Here is a 19,670-nt window from a genome sequence, read left to right as displayed (position 1 = left end):
GCTGAATAGCATCCTTAGCAGATAGGATTCACAAAGAACATCGAAAAAATTCAGGGGCGGGGCAGCTCGTTTGGTTTTATGGCGATATAGAGGATAGAGGGTCACGGATCTGATTTACTTTACGACAAAAGTAAGCTGTAACTTCATTAGCCGGTGGTATCGAGAGGTGGACGCTGTACGTCCAACGTTTGCACTGCCCTTTATTAGTCTTCTCCATTAGCACCGTGTAAAAAACGAAAAAAAGCCCGACGAAAAGATACTCCCCTGCGCCGGCCACAGGTTGGCTACGGCGTGCTCCCCCCCACGTTGTTCACGAAGCGCCCGCAAGAGGCGCTGCGTTCGCGGAGCAGCGTGATGCTGCGATCGACCTGTCAAATGTTTTAGTCTGTTGTTGGACCGTGCGAGGGACGGACCTCGTGAAATGGTGCAGCTCTATCATCGTCAATGAATTTTCGATCAACATGCCACTGAAGACCTCCTTCGCGTTGTTGGTGTTCGTTGTCGGTGAGTGTCGCCTCGATTACATCTCTTGTTCGAGTAACGCTTTTTTGTCTTCTTATTTTCTGCTCCGCACGTTCTCTTCGGCCGGTTATTGCCTACGAAACAGGTTCTTTCGCTGCGCCAGGAACCGGCGAAGTACGGGTTTTAATTCCAAAGGTAAACACTGTAGATTGGATAGCCGTATCCGGCTCGGGGCTGTTTGCGTGATCGAGATGCAGTGCTCAGATAAAGCCGTAAGCCGGTTGCACGTGGAACCCCGCGCTCTTTGCGCTTCTAAATCTGATACGTTAATTTTGCGTACGAATTACGCTTTGAGGGAAAATGCAGGCGTTCTGATCTTCATTTTTAAACACATTTACGATATGCATTCTCTTCTCCAAAAGATAGAACACTAAAAGAGACAACTATTTCATAGGTGCTATTTCCAGCGTTATTGTGCGCTTCTATTTATGCACTCATCGAATTAGTGTACAGAAAAATCAAACGCTACACAAGAAAGACAAAAAATTCCTGTAAACAGTTATTTAAAACGAATATATTCTTTGACATAAAAAAATGAACAGCAAAAAAATTAATATCTAATTTTAGATTTACATCTGTGTTCATCGATTATTTGTGCAATGGCTTCATAATTTTTGCGACTGGTTCTTCATTGTATAAATCAACTAAATTCGTGAAAATTGTTACAACAGTTATATTCTGTAATGTTTAGGCAACAATGCTTGGATCGAAGGTGTGCATGCCGTAGACACATAGTTATAGATGAAAAGATAGCACGGGCAATAAGAAGTTGAATTGCTGGATAACTTTTTTTAAAAAAATTGCGAAATTTTATCATCGTAAAACAGTTTAAACTTTGCTAATTTATACATGTTGGATTTTGTGAACTCCGCTGCCGTTAGTGGTAGCAACTGGCCACAAAACCTTTTTAAAATATTTTATTTTAGTGCCATAATAGGTTTCGGGCTACATGCCTATTTTCAGATGGCTAATATTTTCAGTTACATAAATGTTTTGATCAACAATATTTATAAATATGTGCGCTGTTTGTAATTCAACTAGTTATACATACATGGAAAACCGTATGGACCACAACAGAACACAACACACTGCCGTTTTCTGGAACTTATGTAAGTGAATACTACTATTTTACATTATATCTAAATAAATGCAAGCACTGTAGCGTGTTTTGATGAACGGAACAACTTATAAAGTGATACTAAATATTTAAATATTCTTGTAGCAGTGCAGGAGCAGACGACTTGCTGTGGATCGAAATGCCTATGTAATATCAGCCGTCTGAAGATGGGTATGACAGCCCGAAACCCGTTATCGAACTGAAGTAAAACATTTAAAAAAGAGTTTGTGGCTGTTGCGTCGTTCGTAACTAGTTTATACTTTGTTGAAAATAATCTTTCTTTTTGTTTTTAGCGTTTGCTTGTTGCTGTACACTTTGGTTTTACTGGAGAATTAATATGGTACATTTCTTGAATGCATGTGTTTAAACCGTGCGGTTTCCGATACAGACGCTTCAGTTTACTCGATTTTGTTTTAGTTTTTTTTTAATTGTGTAGTTCTCAGTGACCGGCTGGAGTCGTTTGCCCATTATACAAAGGAACGCAGTTTTCCTGACGTATCTATACAGATTAAGAACACAACGTAATTGAACCCTACTTCTTTCCTCACAGCAGTACCCAAAGTGCATTTGTTTCTCTACGCTCTCGGTTGGCTACATCGCACAGGACGCGACGTTTCAGTGATTTACTTGTTTTCGCTCCGCTCGAGGTGCAAATAGCGCTGGGAAGCCTTACATTCATCAAAATACTTAGGATCATTATTAACGCAAGCCGCATGGGCGTTTAGATAGTGTGAAAGCGAAGCAAAATCATGCGTTTGCATTCGTCATTGAAGCGGAAGCTAGAAGATCTCAAGACTTCTTAGACAACTGAAAGGCATTTACAACACAATTTACCTTTCAACTAAGTACAGTATTAACATTTCGTTTGCACATTATATGACTACTGCTATTTAGCTCCTTTTATCATAGGGAACTGTACTTTTCCTTAGTATATCTCGTTACAACAATGAAACAGCGGCATTGAAGAGAATAATCAGTCTTAGAAAGACGCGATAATGCTAAAGAAAAGAATTTTGATTTTTTGATTAAGCACGGAACATTATTATAGCCCATATAAATTGCATATGGTCGTTTTCAGTCCACTCAAGACCAGAGCCTATCCTACGAAAAGGTTGTCGATAGTGTTTCATTAGTTTACACCTTTTGGAAAGGTCATCATAAAAGTATTTCTGTAGTAGCTCGAAATAAAAAAAAAGTAGATATGAACATGATTCACCGACGACTCGCAGTCTTCTTACAGTTGTCGTACAAAGGATTGGATACGTTGGGTATCGCCAGAGTTGCTGTCAGGTGCACGTATTTCGCTAACTTGACCTTATTTTCTACCTGTTACATACATTAAAATTCATAATCTTGCTTAAGATAGCTAGACGTTTTCCCGATTTAAACAGTCACCATTCGTTTCGGTAGAAGGTTGCAATTTTTAGGCACCTCTGTCGGGTTTTTGTTATGGTAACCGCTGTCAGGACAGTATATTTTAACAACAATGGTTTTGACTTGGTACTTCAGTTTCCCTCAAAGTGCGTGATGTAGAAAGTAGTCAACCAGCGCATTTTGCTGTGGCGAATCCCTCGTACGTATACACGACCAACTGGCCGTTCGTTCTATATAATTTCGTGGATGATTTTGTTGCTTGTTGTATAAGTGTTACACAGTGAAGGACAGAAGAAATGCAGCACGAAATTTAAGGTATATATCTAGTGTTCTTGGACGACCCAGAACCTGTTGCCTTTGAAGCAGACCTAGGACGTTATTCTCAAGTGGAAGAAGTACTTATTATCGAAGCTTCATTTCACTGTTCATCACATTGTTTATTTCTTTTTTCGAAGTAAGTGATCGTAACTTCGTGAATTGTCATGGGATCAAACGATCTACAGATTTCATTAAGAAATACGAGGGGAAATGGAGCAGTGTTTCTCTATCAAGGCGTACCTCCCTGCTTCCACCGTCAAATAATCTCAGCTATATTTTGCAATGTCAATTTTGTCAATATGGCTCTGAGTTGACCGTCTCCGCCGTCAGCATTGTTATTCCCGCAAGCACAACTGGGAAATAGATGCTCATTCTAACGAGAAGGTTAGTTTGCGCTCACGCTTGGTTACATCAACGCCTACTTTGATTTTGCACTAGGGAGCTAAACAATGGATGTGGCCTATTAAGGTCTGTGTTTCTGTAAAAATTGTCGCTACATCACTGTGTTTGTATATATTAAGCGCTAGATGTCCAGAGCCGGTTTGCTCTCGCGGACCTAAAATGTAAATTAATCAGTTACTCTCATGCAGAACTGTGTTAGTAACGTGTCTGGTGGAGAACAACGAAGACTACCAGCGTATAACGTGAAAAGCTGTCGCAGTAAAGAGAAGAGAATAAAATAGAATGCAGAATTTAAATACTTCTACACGCGTTGTAATTTTGTAGCGAATGTAGTTAACAAACACAACGAATCTTTTCGAGAGTTTCACTAATGCGGGAAGCGACCATGATGATATTGCAAGAACAATATTCACTAAGCTCAGGAAGGCCATCAAGGAGGCTAGGAAAGAATTTACTTCAGGACGAATTGATAAGACTGTCGACATTATGCAATTTAGGTCCGGCTTGATGCAAAAAGTTTTGTTTTTATTTATTTTATTTTCTTTTCCAAACTAGTTTTAGCAACAATGTCACCATTATCTGTGTTTTATATCCGTAATCACAGCATAGTTTTCGCATTTGTTGCGGTTATTCCTAGCATATTTTCTGTGTTTTTGTTTCTTCTGCATACAGCATGACATCTGCAAGTTCTTTGGTCGGATTGCACTTACTTTTAAACACGGAAAAACATAATTTTTACACTTTGATCGTAATAGAGTATCGTTATCAACTGCGTAAAGAACGATCTGCGAACATTTCGTTGGGATTTGACAATCACAGAACAGTAGTAGGTGAAGTTGAAAGACGCTATAAACCGCGATGTGGATAAATGCGTTCGAAATGAAGTAGTAAAAGTTGACGAAGATCCGTCCTACTTTAACGATCCCATGCACAGAATGCCGCGAAAACCAAGGCTGCTCCACTCTACCTAAAAAAGAGATGTTGCGGAAACTGACGGATTTTACAAATTCGCGCATCCGTAAGAAGAATCTTACGTGAAGCGTACAACAATATCCAGTCAGATCATGGCGAAAGAACTACCAAAAAATCCTAAAAATCTGACCAGGCAACGTTCGGATTCAAATCTGCCCTTCAGTCTCTCGTGGATTTGTCTGGTGTTGAAACTAAAGGCACTAGACACCAAACAAAAATATTAAATTCAGCATTTAAAAATTTGTCCGTGCATGAGGATAGTACTGTCTTGTATGTCTTACCCGCCGCCCTGATTGGCAAATGAGAGATGCCAGCATTAGTCTTAGTTAACCTCCTCCCCCGCCCCCCCCTCCGCCGAGGTAAAAAAAAGCGACCACAAATGGCCCAGATTTTACATTAAAATCGCTGTGAAATTAGCTTTTTTCTTAGGTCATATTTGTAGTGAATCACAAATAGCACCGTGTGATTCGAAAACTGCGCAGGAAACAGCTGTTTGCAAAGAGGGTGAAAGATTGGATGCACAGAATAACCGACCAACATTGCTGAGGTCCATGTGTCGCAGGATCCTAGAGGATATTCTAAATTCAAACATTTTGACGTTCCTGGAGGTCAACAAGCTTTTATCAAAGTTTTGGCACGGATTAAGGAAAAACCACTTGTATGTAACACAACTTGCTTTAGTCATACATCACGTCCCGCAAACTATGCTGTAGATGCAGCTACAAAGATACATCCCGTCTTCCTAGATTTCCTCTTAAGTCGTTCGACGCTGTATCACATCAAGAGACGACCACAAGTTACAGTCATACGAAGTATCTTCGCATACATGTGATTGGCTGGATGAATATTTGACTAATAGCAGCCAGTACGTCTTACTGAACGGCAAATATTCGATAGAAACGAAAGTAACATTGGGTGAGCCCCAAGGAAGGGTAACGTAACCTCAGTATACATGGACTACTCATCATACAGGCTCAGTAGCGCAGTAAGATGGTTAGCTGACGATGCTGTTGTGTGCAGGAGACTATCGAAATTGTACGATCTTAAAGAAATGCAGAAAGATTTCGACAACATTTCCACTTTATGTAATGAAAAACAGCTCTCTTTAAACGTCGATAAATGTAAGATACTCTGAGGTGACAAACGTCCTAATATTGTACCGGACTTAGTGCAGCAGCTCGGCGTGGCATGGATGCAACAAGTCGTTGAAAGCCCCCTGCACAAGTATTGGACCTTGCTGCCTTCATAGCCATCAATCATTGCGAAACTGTTGCGGTGCATGATTTTTGTCGCGAACTGACATGACAATTATGTCCCATAAATTTCCGATGAAATTCATTTCGGGCGACCCGAGTAGCAACATCATACGCTCGAATTGTCCAGGATGTTCTTCAACCCTATCGCTAACAATTATGATCAGGTGACATGGCGCATTGCCATCAATAAAATTCCAACGTTGTTTGGGAAGAGGATGCCCATGAATGGCTGAAAATGGTCTCCATGTAGCCGAACATAAACAATTCCCGTCAGTGATAGGTTATGTTTTACCAGAGGGCCCAGTATATTCAACGTATACACACATCCAACACCACTATGGAACCACCAATAGTTTCCATAGTGCCTTATTGACGTCTTGCGTCTACGGCTTCAAGGATCTGCATCACACTCGAAACTACCATCAACTTTCATCAACTGAAATTGGGACTCATATGACCAAGCCACGGGCCCAGGAGAGGCGATGCTGTGCTGGTAGCAAAGGCACTGGTGTCGGTCGTATGCTGCCGTAGCCCATTAACGCATTGACTCAAGGAGTAGCGAAAACAAACTACTTGTTGAGGAAACGGATGCCAGTTAATTTGAAGAATTCTAACAAAATGTAAATAACTTTAAGATGCAGACTTTTTCCTCACGTGCTATCCAATACCTATGTCTCTCTGGAATCCGTATCAAACCGCACTAACGTCAGAGTAAGAAGACCACATACTCTATATGCTCAATAAACTCTAGAGAGTTTCTTCACAAATTTGTTAACGTAAGAACCCAGCTTCGAGTAGGTGTCAATGATATACTACTTCCTTCCTTATACAAATCGCATAATTCCCACCACACCGTCGTAAAATTGGGTCATTGGGATTGGTGCAGAAACATATAGGCATTCCTGCCTAACATTTCAGTTAGCTTCCCACATTCCGTAAAAGAAGCGTACCGCTCCCAGAAACAGAGCATATAAGAACAAACCAGAGGAACCGTGCGAAACTTTCCCACTTTTATAGTTTTAAATAATGGCAGCATTTGGAATATGTGCAGTCGTGGGATTTGGGTAATTGTAGGAATGAAGAGAAAACATTTTGAAAATGAAGCGAAAGACATGAAGTAATAATCATGAATTTATTATACATTCTTGTATATATATTTCAGTGTGTCCAAAAATGTGTTTTGTACGACGGGCGGAAATCAGGGACTGTCAGTAGGGCCACATAACCTGTTACTTTTAATTCCACAAACATTTTCAGTTACAATAAACACGTTGGGCCGTTGTAGCAATAGGTAAATCACAATTCAAGGCGACAATGACAAATATGTTTGTCGTTTCGGAAAGTCTATTCCTTTAGAAAAATCATCTTGTACGAAAGGCAGAGATAATGGACTACCGCTGTGTTCACGATTATTACTATGACTGCTGTATACAAATTATCCAGTTAATAAGTACTGAAAAACAAATAAAATGACAGTTGTAAGAAGGTAATATGAAAAGAGTGTCTCGTAATCGTCATTAATAAGTTAACTTCGTGAAATGTAGGTATGAAGCTGGGCATGCATGATGCCCTTTTGCCTATGATAATTAAAAGTTTTATCTTAAAATTTCCCATAAACATTAAGTTTTAGCGCAAAATCGGTATGCATTGTCAGAATCCAGTTAAAAACTTTTCCAACGATACCTCATTCATCCCTGTACGATTAGTATGTGCTGAGAAAAAGGGATGTTGACTTGAGAAGTAATGTATATGATGATGATGATAACAATATAGTGTTGTAGATCACAACTGACGTCAGCAGCTGAGTGTGGCCGGCAGCTGAAGAAGTAGAGAGATAATTGTGACAATTGTGCACAGAACTCGTGCTCTTATTGTTGCTGTGGTAGTTTCATGTTAACAACTATCTGTCTGTCTGTCACTTTGTTATTCTTATCTAGGTGTAGTTGGAGTCTGACAGCTCCTAGGCTGGACTGCTCACGCCATCCAGATACCAGGGTGCGGGCGAGGGTTGTCGCATTGTCGGCTGCCACTGTGTTGCCACTTCTGCTTCGCAAAGCATTATGCCCGCCAGTTCTCACGTGAGCCGGGACAGTAGGCGATTTGTGTAACATTTAGTTTCGCATGGCATATGATCTGCGATGAAAGTAGTCGAGCGGGGGTCAGAGATCTATAACATACGTGAACGTCAGGATTTCTGCCCGATATAGGCCAGTGGCGGATACAGAAAAACCTCAAGGAGGGGGCGCTAAAGATATCTTGAGCTACCTTTACCTTTGCCATAATGAAAAATAATCAGATCACACGCAAAGTTTAAGAAAGTTTTATTTAAACTGATTATACACACATACTCATCTTCCGCTATATATGTGGCTCGGTTGTTTCGAGAACATCTGCTGCTAGAATGTTCGCTTCCAGACCTTTACTGTGAAAGTGACAAGCCAATACGACGAGTTTACAATGATGACGTCATCCGGCAATTTATGTGTGTGGAACTTTTATTGTCGATTCCAGACTGAAGCGCCTAGAACCGCTCGGCCACACCGGCCGGCCGTCAATAGTTCCCACACCTTCGTACTACGAATCAGGTATGGGTAACTATAGTTATGTTATTACTAAAAATATTGTTACGAGTCTCGTAACAATATTTTTACTGAGAAATTACTATGAATTAGCTGCTCAGTCTGAGGCGCCTTGCCACGGGCGGCGCGGCTCCACCGTCAGAGGTTCGAGTCCTCCCTCGGGCATGCGTGTGTGTGTTGTCCGTAGCGTAAGTTAGTTTAATTATTGCGTAAGCCTAGGGACCGATGACTTCAGCAGTTTGGTCCCATGAACCTTACCACAATTTATCATTTATTTATTACCATGCATTACTATTATTAGTACTTCACAATCAACTGATCACTCTCACACTTGACCAATTTTCACACTTGCACTTGCTACAATTACGACTTTAAAGTGATTTTCTACCGCTGTATACAGCGGATCGCTGTGGCGGCTGGCGCATACAGTACTTGTCGGAAGCCTGCAACTTTGGACACTAAACGTCAGATGGCAACTAATTTCAAACGTCAGATGGCAACTAATTTCAATCAGACTATCGAGCAGTTGCCGAAATTTATATAGAAGTGCAGGCAGATGCTAGAAGATCAAGGATCGTGGGCAAAATGTTATGTGTTATGAATTTCACAAATAAAAAATCCTTCGTCATAGGAAAAAAAAGATAGCTATTCTAGATTCTTGCTTTAGGTAAATGCTCGGACAATTGTTGAACTGAAAGCGCTAATGCTATCTGCGCAGAATAGGATTCAAAATTGCCAGATTCATAACGCCATGAGTAATGGTGCTCATTATGTGACCCTATAGCCGACAGTGACGAAAGAAAAATTAAATTTTCGGTAGCTATCGGTTTATTGCCAACCTTTCAATCTGAAGCAGCAGCTGGCCGACTCGCCTCTTTGTGTCGTTGTTTAATCGACTCGCGAGGGCGCATTTCAGTGCTCCCACTGCTAAAATTATAGATGCAGGAAGAATAAAAACTATGGAGTTGGCACTGGGGATCGAAATAGAGACTGAGGCGCCAGAAGGCAGTGCTGCCGCGATGGTTGGCCACGATTCCGGCATTCGATGGTCGATAGCAGGAGGCGTGCGTGCGACAATGAGGCTCCCGGCCTGTTGACTCGGCCCTAATCCGGCAGAGGCAGTCACGGGCCCATCCGCTATCGACGGCCCGCCTCGTGTTTGGTCGCTCGCCCGGGGGATAAAAGAGATTATCGATAAAGCGGAGAATTACGACGTTATTACGTTATCACTGTGTTCGGAACGGGGCTGGGCGGATGTCAGGAAGCCAGGGGTCACCGGTGGGAAGCGCGCCCCTCCAGATTGTTCACACTCGAGAGTGGGGCTTACAGCGCTGCGCAACGTTACTTTGTTTTCTGCGCTTTCACTTATTAATTTGAACACAGGTCCGCATTACGCGTCCGAGGTTATTCTACACTCGAGATCATTTAATGTAAGGAAGAATGTCATGCAGTATGCTGTACGTTCTTATCCTGCGTGTGTCCACGTTCTTATCCTGTGTGTGTCCCATAAACCAAAAAAGTCGTGTGACTAGGGCCTCCCGTCGGGTAGACCGTTCGCCGGCTGCAAGTCTTTTCATTTGACGCTACTTCGGCGACTTGCGCGTCGACGGGGATAAAATGATGATGATTAGGACGACACAACACTCAGTCCCTGAGCGGAGAAAAATCTCTGGCCCAGCCGGGAATTGAACCCCAACCCTTAGGATTGACATTGTGTAGCGCTGACCACATTTTTTCTTTCCAACCGGCTCTCTGAGCACGCTGAGCTACTGTGCTGGCACCACTCACCACTCAGCTACCGGGGGCGGACTGTGTCCCATTATTAATGTACTATGAAGATTTGCAGAAAATGACTTAATGAGGCATCTCTGGTGTTTATCGGCAGGTCGTGTGGCCGTGGTCTTCGTTTATATAAGAGCTGTTATTTTTTTGCCGGAAAAATTATAAGTGTAATAATAGAACAACGAATTGTCGTGAAGTTTCACATGAAACTTTTGAGTGGTTAAAGCGTTAACGAGATGGCCGAGAATACGCTGAACATGACTCATCTCCGGGACGCACTACAACACAAAAAACGGATGAGTTTTCGATCGGTTGCTGAATTGAATTGACAAAGAACGCGTAAGTCAAATAGTAAGTAACCAATTTCACAAAAGAACAGCGTGTGCAAAACTGATGCTGAAAATTCTCACGATTGAACTAAAAGAAGTTCGTGAAAATTTTTGTACTGACACTTTGAATAACATTGAAAATGATCCAAATTTCTTGGAAAGGGTAACAAATTGCGACGAATCTTGATTTTTTACTTATGACCCAGAAACTAAGCGCTAGTCTATGTATTGGAAGGGTCCAACCTCACCGAGAGCTATAAAAGCTCCAATGAGTAAATCAGCGATGGTGATTCTGGTTTTAGATATTCATGGAATAGTGTACGTACACTGGTTTCCGGAGTGCCAAACTATTAATCAACACTACTACCTTGAGGGTGATACTCTTCCCCTGAGGAACTAAGAAAATAAAGAGCCGAATTGTGGAAGAACAAGCCACAGATCCTGCATCAACACAAACCAACAGTTCACCGCATTGTCTCTTAAAGAGATTTCCAACAAAGTGTAGCATCCCGGCATTAGACCACTCACTTTATTCACCTGACCTAGTACCATGTGAGTTTCATCTGTTCCCCAAGGTGAAATTAGCATTAAAAGGAGTAGATTACAGTCCATTGCAGCATTCAAAGAAAAAGCGCCATACGTCATCAAGTAACTTGCAAACCAAGACTTCCGGCACCGTCTCCATCGATAGAAAATTGGTTCAAATGGCTCTGAGCACTATGGGACTTAACATCTGAGGTCATCAGTCCCCTAGCACTTAGAACAACTGAAACCTAACTAACCTAAGGACATCACACACATACATGCCCGAGGCAGGATTCGAACCTGCGACCGTAGCAGTCGCGCGGTTCCAGACTGAAGCGCCTAGAAGCGCTCGGCCATTGTGTCCAACTGCCCTAAATACACATTTGTCACGATGTTACTAATTTGTGTAAATCATCAAGCTTTCGTTGTCATGGTCGTTGAAGGGAAAATGTTTTAGATTGTTATGCCAAGTCATGTTCCTCTTCGGTTTCTTGTTCAACAATCGACGTACAACCTCTCTGCTGCGATCCTATTTGGGACCTTCTGGTGTTACAGGTTACCTGAACGCTATCAGCTTATAAAAGAAGTTTCCCCCTTATTCTGAAGAAGTGGGCAACATTTCTCCTGCTATTATTGGTGGGCCATCGTCATTCGTTAGATAGAGAAGCATACAGAGTGAGAGGGGGGGGGGGTATGTTTTATCAGCACAATAGTGTGGTGGCTTCTTGGTCTGGGTTTGTATTCCTCCTGCACCGTGACTGGGTATTTACTTCCTTGATGACTGGAAGACACGAAGCTGGAAGCCTATAGCCGTCTTCTCTATTGAACTACATTCGTTCTTAGAAATCTCGATCACTTCTCTGACGTTCCTTCTATAAAAGTTGTTTTCATTGGCTAGCACACGTACATTGTTGAAATCCATACCTAGGCCGCAGTTCTCCGATGTTTCGCAACAGCAGATTTCACCCTCTGTTCTAACTGCGTGGGGCGTTCGTGCTCTTTAATACGTTCTTTTACGGTTCTTCCAGTTTCCCCTCTATAGACTTTGCCACTGTCGAATGTCATGTCATACACTCCCGAGTGAAGAAGAAACCATGTGCGTGCGTTATGAGCCGGAAAAGGTCTTTTCTTCTGTTCTGATGGAGAAGTGTGGTCTTCGCACTCTTTTTAGAAAAATTCTGCCCTTGTCATTAATTCTAAAAACGAACTGCCCTCTAACAGAATGAGATAGCGATTCCTCCTCCTTTTTATTAGAATCATTAATAATACTTCTCTTGGAAGCTTTGTTGAACACATTGTACCGGAATGTTCCAATAGATGTTTTAGTGGAGGCTGGAACGACACAGTCAACGTCTCGCCAACAGCACTGGATTGGATAGACTCTCTGGATATCAGTTTGTGCTATAATTAGTAAGCATACTCTTGTACATTCCTTTTGTTACGTATACATATTTCTTTTGTGTTGTGTAAGTACCGCTGTAAATTGTGTACTTCCATACGATAAATAAAAAAATAAAAAAGCATGACATATAGCACAACTAAAGCTTTCTTGTTGGCCTCGTTATGTGGTTGCCACAGTTGTTATATGGTCACACACCAAAGAAGAGTTTCGTACGTTCCACAATTTCTTAAATGAGGTTCATCTCAATATCTTCCTCACCTTGGAGATTGAGATCGATCTCCCATTCCTAGATGTGCTGGTCTATAGAGGATTTCACGATGCTCTAGGCCACAGAGTGCATAGAAAGCCGTCAAACACAAACAGATATCTAGATGAAAATTCACGCCATCACCCAGCCCAGACGTATGCAGTACTCAATTCTGTGTTCACGAAACTTACGTATCAGTGACAACAACGGCTTAGATTTGGACATACATTTCTTAAAGGAGACACTGAAGGCCAGCGACTATGGTGGTCTGTCCACAAATATGGCTTCCAAAGAAATGTTATTATGCTATGCTAATGAAGTTGCACAATTACAAGTCGACGTTTGCCGTGCACTGTGTTAAGAGTAGACCGTATCCAGGTGTCCAGGGAAGGAAGATGTGCACAGAAAAGCTACTTTCCGATTTGGACACTTGTCGTAGCGTGGTATCAACTTTCCAATACCCTCGTAATAGAAGGCAGTCGCCGATGCTTTCAGCCAACACTCCTTCGCTTGTTCTGAACTGACCTTCGTAGACGCGCAAAGGTCACACTGAATGTGATGCTGTGATGGTCGTGCCACGTTCCATGAATTCCACCGACAAAACTCCTCTTCTGTCCCGGACCACTTCTGTGGTTTACTCGGGGAATGAAAATGTATCCAGTGTTTCGAGCCCTCTTTTGTTTCTTCATTTTCGGAATTGAGCCATGTCTCGTCCCCTGAGACCATTTTGTTCAAAAAAACTTCTCCTTCATCTCGGTAGAGCTGGAGAAACGTTGAGGCGGCGCCCATTCGCTGTATTTTATGATGATTGAATAGTATTTTGGGACTCCATCTCGAACAGAGTTTGCTGTATTGAAGGAAAGGGCTGTCGTACCATTTTCTATGTTGGCTGAATACGTGTCTGATGAACACTACAAGATAAAAGCCTGAACCCATTTTATTTTCAACATGTGCGTAATTTGTACACATTGTTCAGTTATGGACAGTGTCAAAAATTTTTCACGTACACATAAGAATAATTTATAGCATAACTCCATTAATTGGGACTATACACATATGTGCCCCCTTTGTTTCCTGCTATTTTCGAAAAACGTTTTACTTGACAAACGTTGGTTGGTTTCAGAATAGGCAGAACCCGAAACCGGTCACCGACTAAATAAACATCCATTTTAGTTGCAACTCTAACTCTTTTATAACCACAATAATTTATAGTGTCCTCATAATCGGTGCGCATCCTTGAACAAGCGGTCAGCGCCTTGCCATGCAGAAACCGAATTCGATTCCCGGTACTACCAGGGATTTTGTTTGGTGGGGAGACTGGAACAGGTTCCACTCAGTCTCGTGACACTGAGGAACCAGTTGAACGAAAAGTATTAGTTTCAACAACAGCTGGGAGAGCGATGTGCTGACTTCACGCTGCTCCACACCACATCCTAATGACGCCCATGTGACAGAGGAAGACACGACAGCAGGTCGGAGGTCGTTGACCTCTTCGAAAATTTGAGTTTAGTGTCCCCATAATTACCACGAACGGCGTCCCCAAAATTATGGCACCTATGTACTTTCGATTTCGTTTCTAAACCAGTGCTTGATTAGGTATGATGGACGGCATGTTGCTAGGTCTCAAATGTCGGACGGTTGTTGGACAAACTTACACACCAGAGATATATGCAAGATATGGAATAAGTTCCATTCGCTACACGACTGGTTAAACGAGTTGTTACTATAGTTTCCTCACGACGACCTAATCGAGTTTTCAGCAGGGTCAGGGGAGTGGAGAAAGCAAACTCCGCCTAGGCGAGTGTGGAAGTGCTGTGCTTTGCACAAGCAGAGCTAGTGCTACACACTACTAATCTAGCACGCCACGACAATCACTACGTAACGGCTATGGTACTACATCGTTGGATCGTCAACGTTGACAGCGGCCGGAAGCAAAACACTCGTGGGCAGAAGTCCTGAACTGCGTCGTTCTGGACGTTATGAACCAACGATATAAAATGTTGTCCAACTTTCAAGACACATAGCTCTCAGACAGAAGAAAAAATGTCATATTGACATAGGTCCAAGAACGCTTACGAAGTGTGGCTATAAAACATTTAATGTCAAAAACACGCACTTTTTGTTATTGTCGTCCTCAACATACTCATTTCCCCTATGCCTACTACACACAGTTTATACGCAGGCGCAAGGTATTGTGTCCGCCTGAGCGTGCCTCATGACGCTACGGTCAGATCCAGTGCAGCACACGTGGCTGCCGCATCGCGGTCGAGAAGTGGGCCGAGGCAGTTTCGGATAAGTTCTTACAGTCGACGATAATTTATGGATTTGTAGTTTTAGCTTGACGATGTCCGCAATGGACAAACGGTAGTTACTGTTATTCTGAAGATGGTAAGTTATAGGTAAACGGTGCAACTGAGGCTGTTGATTATTAAAATTAGCCCGAAGTTAAGATTTGTAAGAAGTGTGTCAAAAGATATGTGTAACAACAGCTAAGTCGAACTTGGGCAGCTGTCATATTCACAGTATAACTCTCACGAGTAATTGAGTTAGACATTACACTAGTAGTGTGTGAAGCACTTGATGTTAGCGACGCGTCTTCTTATAGTCCACTGGAGACTCCAAAAGACTATTTACCGCCATCGAGAACTCACGGACACTGGCCGGAGCTGGTCCAAGAAGTGCACCACAGATCTCCCTACTAAGTTCACCTAAGGGGGCACACAAGCACCCTCAAACGGTTCTGGCTCTTTGCGGAAGTGTCTAATCATGGCATTGTCTTGCTGAAAATTCAAGTCAAAGATGCGGATGGTCGGACAGTCGGTTCCACGCTTCCAGTATGATTTGCCTCTAAGACTCTATGGCTGGCATGTTAGAGACCGAGTTTCATCATAGTAACATCCCATACGGGAATACGTCCACCATCTGCATGAACGAGAGAGAGTAAGATTAGGGTTTGAAGTGTCGTCTACCTGAATGACGCGTTTGACAAGTGGAGCGCATCGCCGCATGTGGTTTGCGATATATTCGTGTCCTGCCACCGGCGTGGACCAACGTGTAACTCGACAAAGATGTCCAGGTGACCCTTTGCGGCACTTCGGTCTCCTGTGATGACGTACCTGCGCCCATACTAATCTGTGTGCGCTTTGGGCTGCAATGAGCAGAGGCACACCGGCGGTGAGGTGGCTCTGCACTGCATCCGAGGGTGTGTTCCCGGCTGATGTGGAAGCTCGCCACTTGTTGCCCAGCACTGAAATGGCGAGCGGTTTGGGAAGCTGTTGTTGCCATTCTCATTAATAGGTGTCGACACCTGCCATCAACATGGTGTTGCCCACAGCACTTTTTCCCCCGAATCGTTCGCCGTTAATCATCCCACGCATCGAACTATCGTTCGCTTGTCTGCGCCCCCCTCTTGTTGCGCATGTAATTACGTGTACATCTATACCTCGTAGGGCGACTTCTGATGTGTTATAGATGGCGCGTTGTCTACTACTGTCCTCCCTCGTTTTCCTGTTCTTGTCGCGAATGGTGCGAGGGGAAACCGATTGTTGGTAAGCCTACTCGGGAACTCGAATCTTCATGGAGAATTCAAGAGATATCCGTAGAGGAAGCAATATATTCGTTGACTGTTCCGGGAAAATATGCTCTCCGAATTTTAAGAATGCACAGACACATTGTGATGCGCAAGCTGCTCTTTTAACGTATGCCGATCGAGTTGGATTACAATTTCCTTGACGCTTTCGCGCTTACTAAACGAACTTGTGACGAAACGGTCTGATATTCTTTGGATTTTTTTCTATATCTCCAATCAGTCGTCTCGGGTTAAGGTCGCACACTGAAGAACAATACTCAAGTACCGGTCGAAAGAGAATTTTGTAAGTTGCTTCCTTCGTGGGTGGATTACAGTTGCTGAAGACACTGTGTAGGATTTCTGTCTAACTCATTTCTGTCTAGCTACAGGGTGAAAGCCATCGATGAATTACGGACGTTGCACAGGGATATTTTCTGAGTATTTAGACACAAGGAATGTTGAATTACTCTGGAATTTTGTGTTGTACGTTTTGCTGATTGTATATTATATGCTTGTTCAGTGTTCAGAAGATATTTATTTCACAGAAGCAATAATAATTGGGGTACCAAATTGAAAAAAAAAATGATTATTGCATTATTAGTCAGTAACGAACCACCAGAGGCCATAGGTCCCTTATAACAAAAGACGAGAAACATTCCTGAATAACCCACGAAATTTTGTCGGTGCAGTTCGGATTCGCCCTGTACATTGTGAACAGCAATGGTCTTGTAAGCATTCCCTTGGGATTCGACCTAGGTTTGTTATACATCTGGAGATTTGTCTCTGTTACAAATAATATGCTAGGAACTGTTTGACCCAGTCAGAAAGCTCGCCTGAATCCCGTACAGCGGCATTTTGTCCATTAGGAGACAGCAGTGTAGATAGGTCCAGAATGAGATTTTCACTCTGTAGCGGAGTGTGCACTGATATGAAACTTCCTGGCAGATTAAAAAGCCGGCCGCGGTGGTCTCGCGGTTAAGGCGCTCAGTCCGGAACCGCTTGACTGCTACGGTCACAGGTTCGAATCCTGCCTCGGGCATGGATGTGTGTGATGTCCTTAGGTTAGTTAGGTTTAAGTAGTTCTAAGTTCTAGGGGACTGATGACCACAGATGTTAAGTCCCATAGTGCTCAGAGCCATTTGAACCATTTTGAGCAGATTAAAACTGTGTGCCGGACCGAGACTCGAACTCGGCCCGGCACACAGTTTCACGGGAAGTTTCACATCAGCGCACACTCCGCTGCGGAGTGAAAAGCTCATTCTGGAAACATCCCCCAGGCTGTAGCTAAGCAATGTCTCCGCAATATCCTTTTTTCAGGAGTGCTAATTCTGCAAGGTTCGCAGGAGTGCTTCTGTGAAGTTTGGAAGGCAGGAGACGAGGTACTGGCAGAAGTAAAGCTGTGAGGACGGGGCATGAGTTGTGTTAGGGTAGCTCAGTTGGTAGAGCACTTGCCTGCTAAAGGCAAAGGTCCCGAGTTCGAGTCTCGGTCCGGCACACAGTTTTAATCTGCCAGGAAGTTTCAGTGTAGATAGGTATCGGAGGCCTTCCGTAAGTCAAAGAACTCGGCATCTACCCGAGCGCCGGTAGCTACCGCCTTTCCTCGGCTTTGATTCGGTGACCTAGCGCTTTTAGCCCCGCCGCGGAATCGCTCTCGATGCATAATACGCGGCGAACTGCAGACAATTTTCGCAGCCCCTGCGAGCGCGGCAGTGTGGGATGTCGGGCGCCGCTGCGTGGCGCGTGGCGGCGGCGCGTAGCCGTCTGGAGCGCTCGCTCGCTCGCACGCACGCACGCACGCCCGCACGCACAATCGATACCGGAAACAAAAGGCGCGTGGTGCGCCGCAGCTGCCGCCTGCCCCGCCGGCGCGCCCATCTGGCGTCGGCGTCAGCCGCCGTCCTGGCGTTCCGCGCGCCTTCTACTTAACCCTGTCCACCAAGCACGTCCCAGGTAATTACGAGTCACTTACTGCTTCATTAGGCGGGTTCTTCGTTGGTGCCTTTATTCTGCTATTCAATTCGATTGTTTTTTTAAGGGTCAGAAGATGATTCGTGTACATCAGTGACTTCCAAAGTGGTCTACTTCGACCCCAACCTGCCAGGACCAGCGGAAAAAAATGGTGATGCATTAGATGTGAATGGGCCTTCGCTGGAGTGCATCCCTTTCAGGCAGGTCACAATCAGAATTCCAAATTCTTCACACAGAGGCTTGCTGCGGTGTACGCCACTGTTCTTCTCATCCACTGAGATAGAGGTGGAGCATATCTTTATTTTCGCTCTCCTGCTCATAACATTCAGCGACATTACTAATTATTTTTTTGGCTCCACTCTGAAGTAATACTCCTTGCCCTTCTTCGAGGAGTCGAAAGAGTATCCAGTGATCGGCCAGGAAATGCTTCTTCACTCATCAGGTGGTACATTAATTCGCAATACAGCACAACGCGGCACAACAACTACTTCACACTGGCTACATACGCAAGGGTCTGTATTACATCGCCGAGAATGGCAGCGATGGGAGACAGAACGTGAACGGATTATAGTAATGTAAGACACATGTTGAATGTCAGGTTGTTTGAGATTGTCGGAGAAAGGTAGGTAAATTATTTTTTATCAAATTTTCTTTCCGTATTTCCGTAGACTGGTTGGAGACTTGTCGATAGTGACTCGAGGGTGAAAGGGTTGATTTTGACTGCTATGTCTCATCGTTTTTACCTAAATAGCTTAAATTTTATCCACTGATAACTAATACTAAACGTGGTAAAATCTAAAAGGAAATGCAAACAGTTCAGTGTTCATTATTGAAAATTTGGCTTTGCTCCGCCGTTGTCAGACAAACGATTACCTGTGTTCTTTTTATGCAAAAAAGTGTTGAACAATGGTGCTACGTAACTAGCCAAGCTGGAGGATCGTCTGAGAAGGTTTCACCTTGATAAAACAGCTGAAGACTTGAAACATATTTGAACACTGAAAGGAAAACTTCAAAAAGGACCCTTAGCGGACAGTATGCTCACTTCCATGTCACAGATAGATGATGATCGTTTGTGGGCCTCTTACAGTATCTCGCTCCTTACTACAAAATCTGGATAACCGCATACTATGGGAACAGTAAATTCTGCCAGTCCTTGAAGAGCTTTTACAAACCTACTTATGATGTATACAAAAGCATTCCTTTGAACAACAGCACAGTTCCAAGACGTGTTGATGAAATTAGTTACGATATTGGAAACATCTCGTTTAATTATCTTCAAATTGTTCAAATGTGTGTGAAATCTTATGAG

General features: G+C 43.3%; 1 protein-coding gene across 1 annotated transcript in view; it reads left to right on the top strand.

Annotated features, from left to right (window-relative positions):
- Positions 1-385: 385 nt before the first annotated feature.
- The window catches only part of LOC126365880 (inactive tyrosine-protein kinase 7-like), a 457,269-nt gene continuing 437,984 nt past the window's right edge, over positions 386-19,670 (top strand). The window contains exon 1 of the mRNA XM_050008577.1: positions 386-504. Within this exon, the coding sequence (XP_049864534.1) occupies positions 462-504 (43 nt within the window). The 5' untranslated portion in view covers positions 386-461. The remainder of the gene's footprint in view (positions 505-19,670) is intronic.

This window comes from Schistocerca gregaria, chromosome 4 (genome assembly GCF_023897955.1).
Source record: "Schistocerca gregaria isolate iqSchGreg1 chromosome 4, iqSchGreg1.2, whole genome shotgun sequence".
Lineage (NCBI taxonomy): Eukaryota > Metazoa > Arthropoda > Insecta > Orthoptera > Acrididae > Schistocerca > Schistocerca gregaria.
This window is presented reverse-complemented; position numbering and strand designations above follow the sequence as displayed.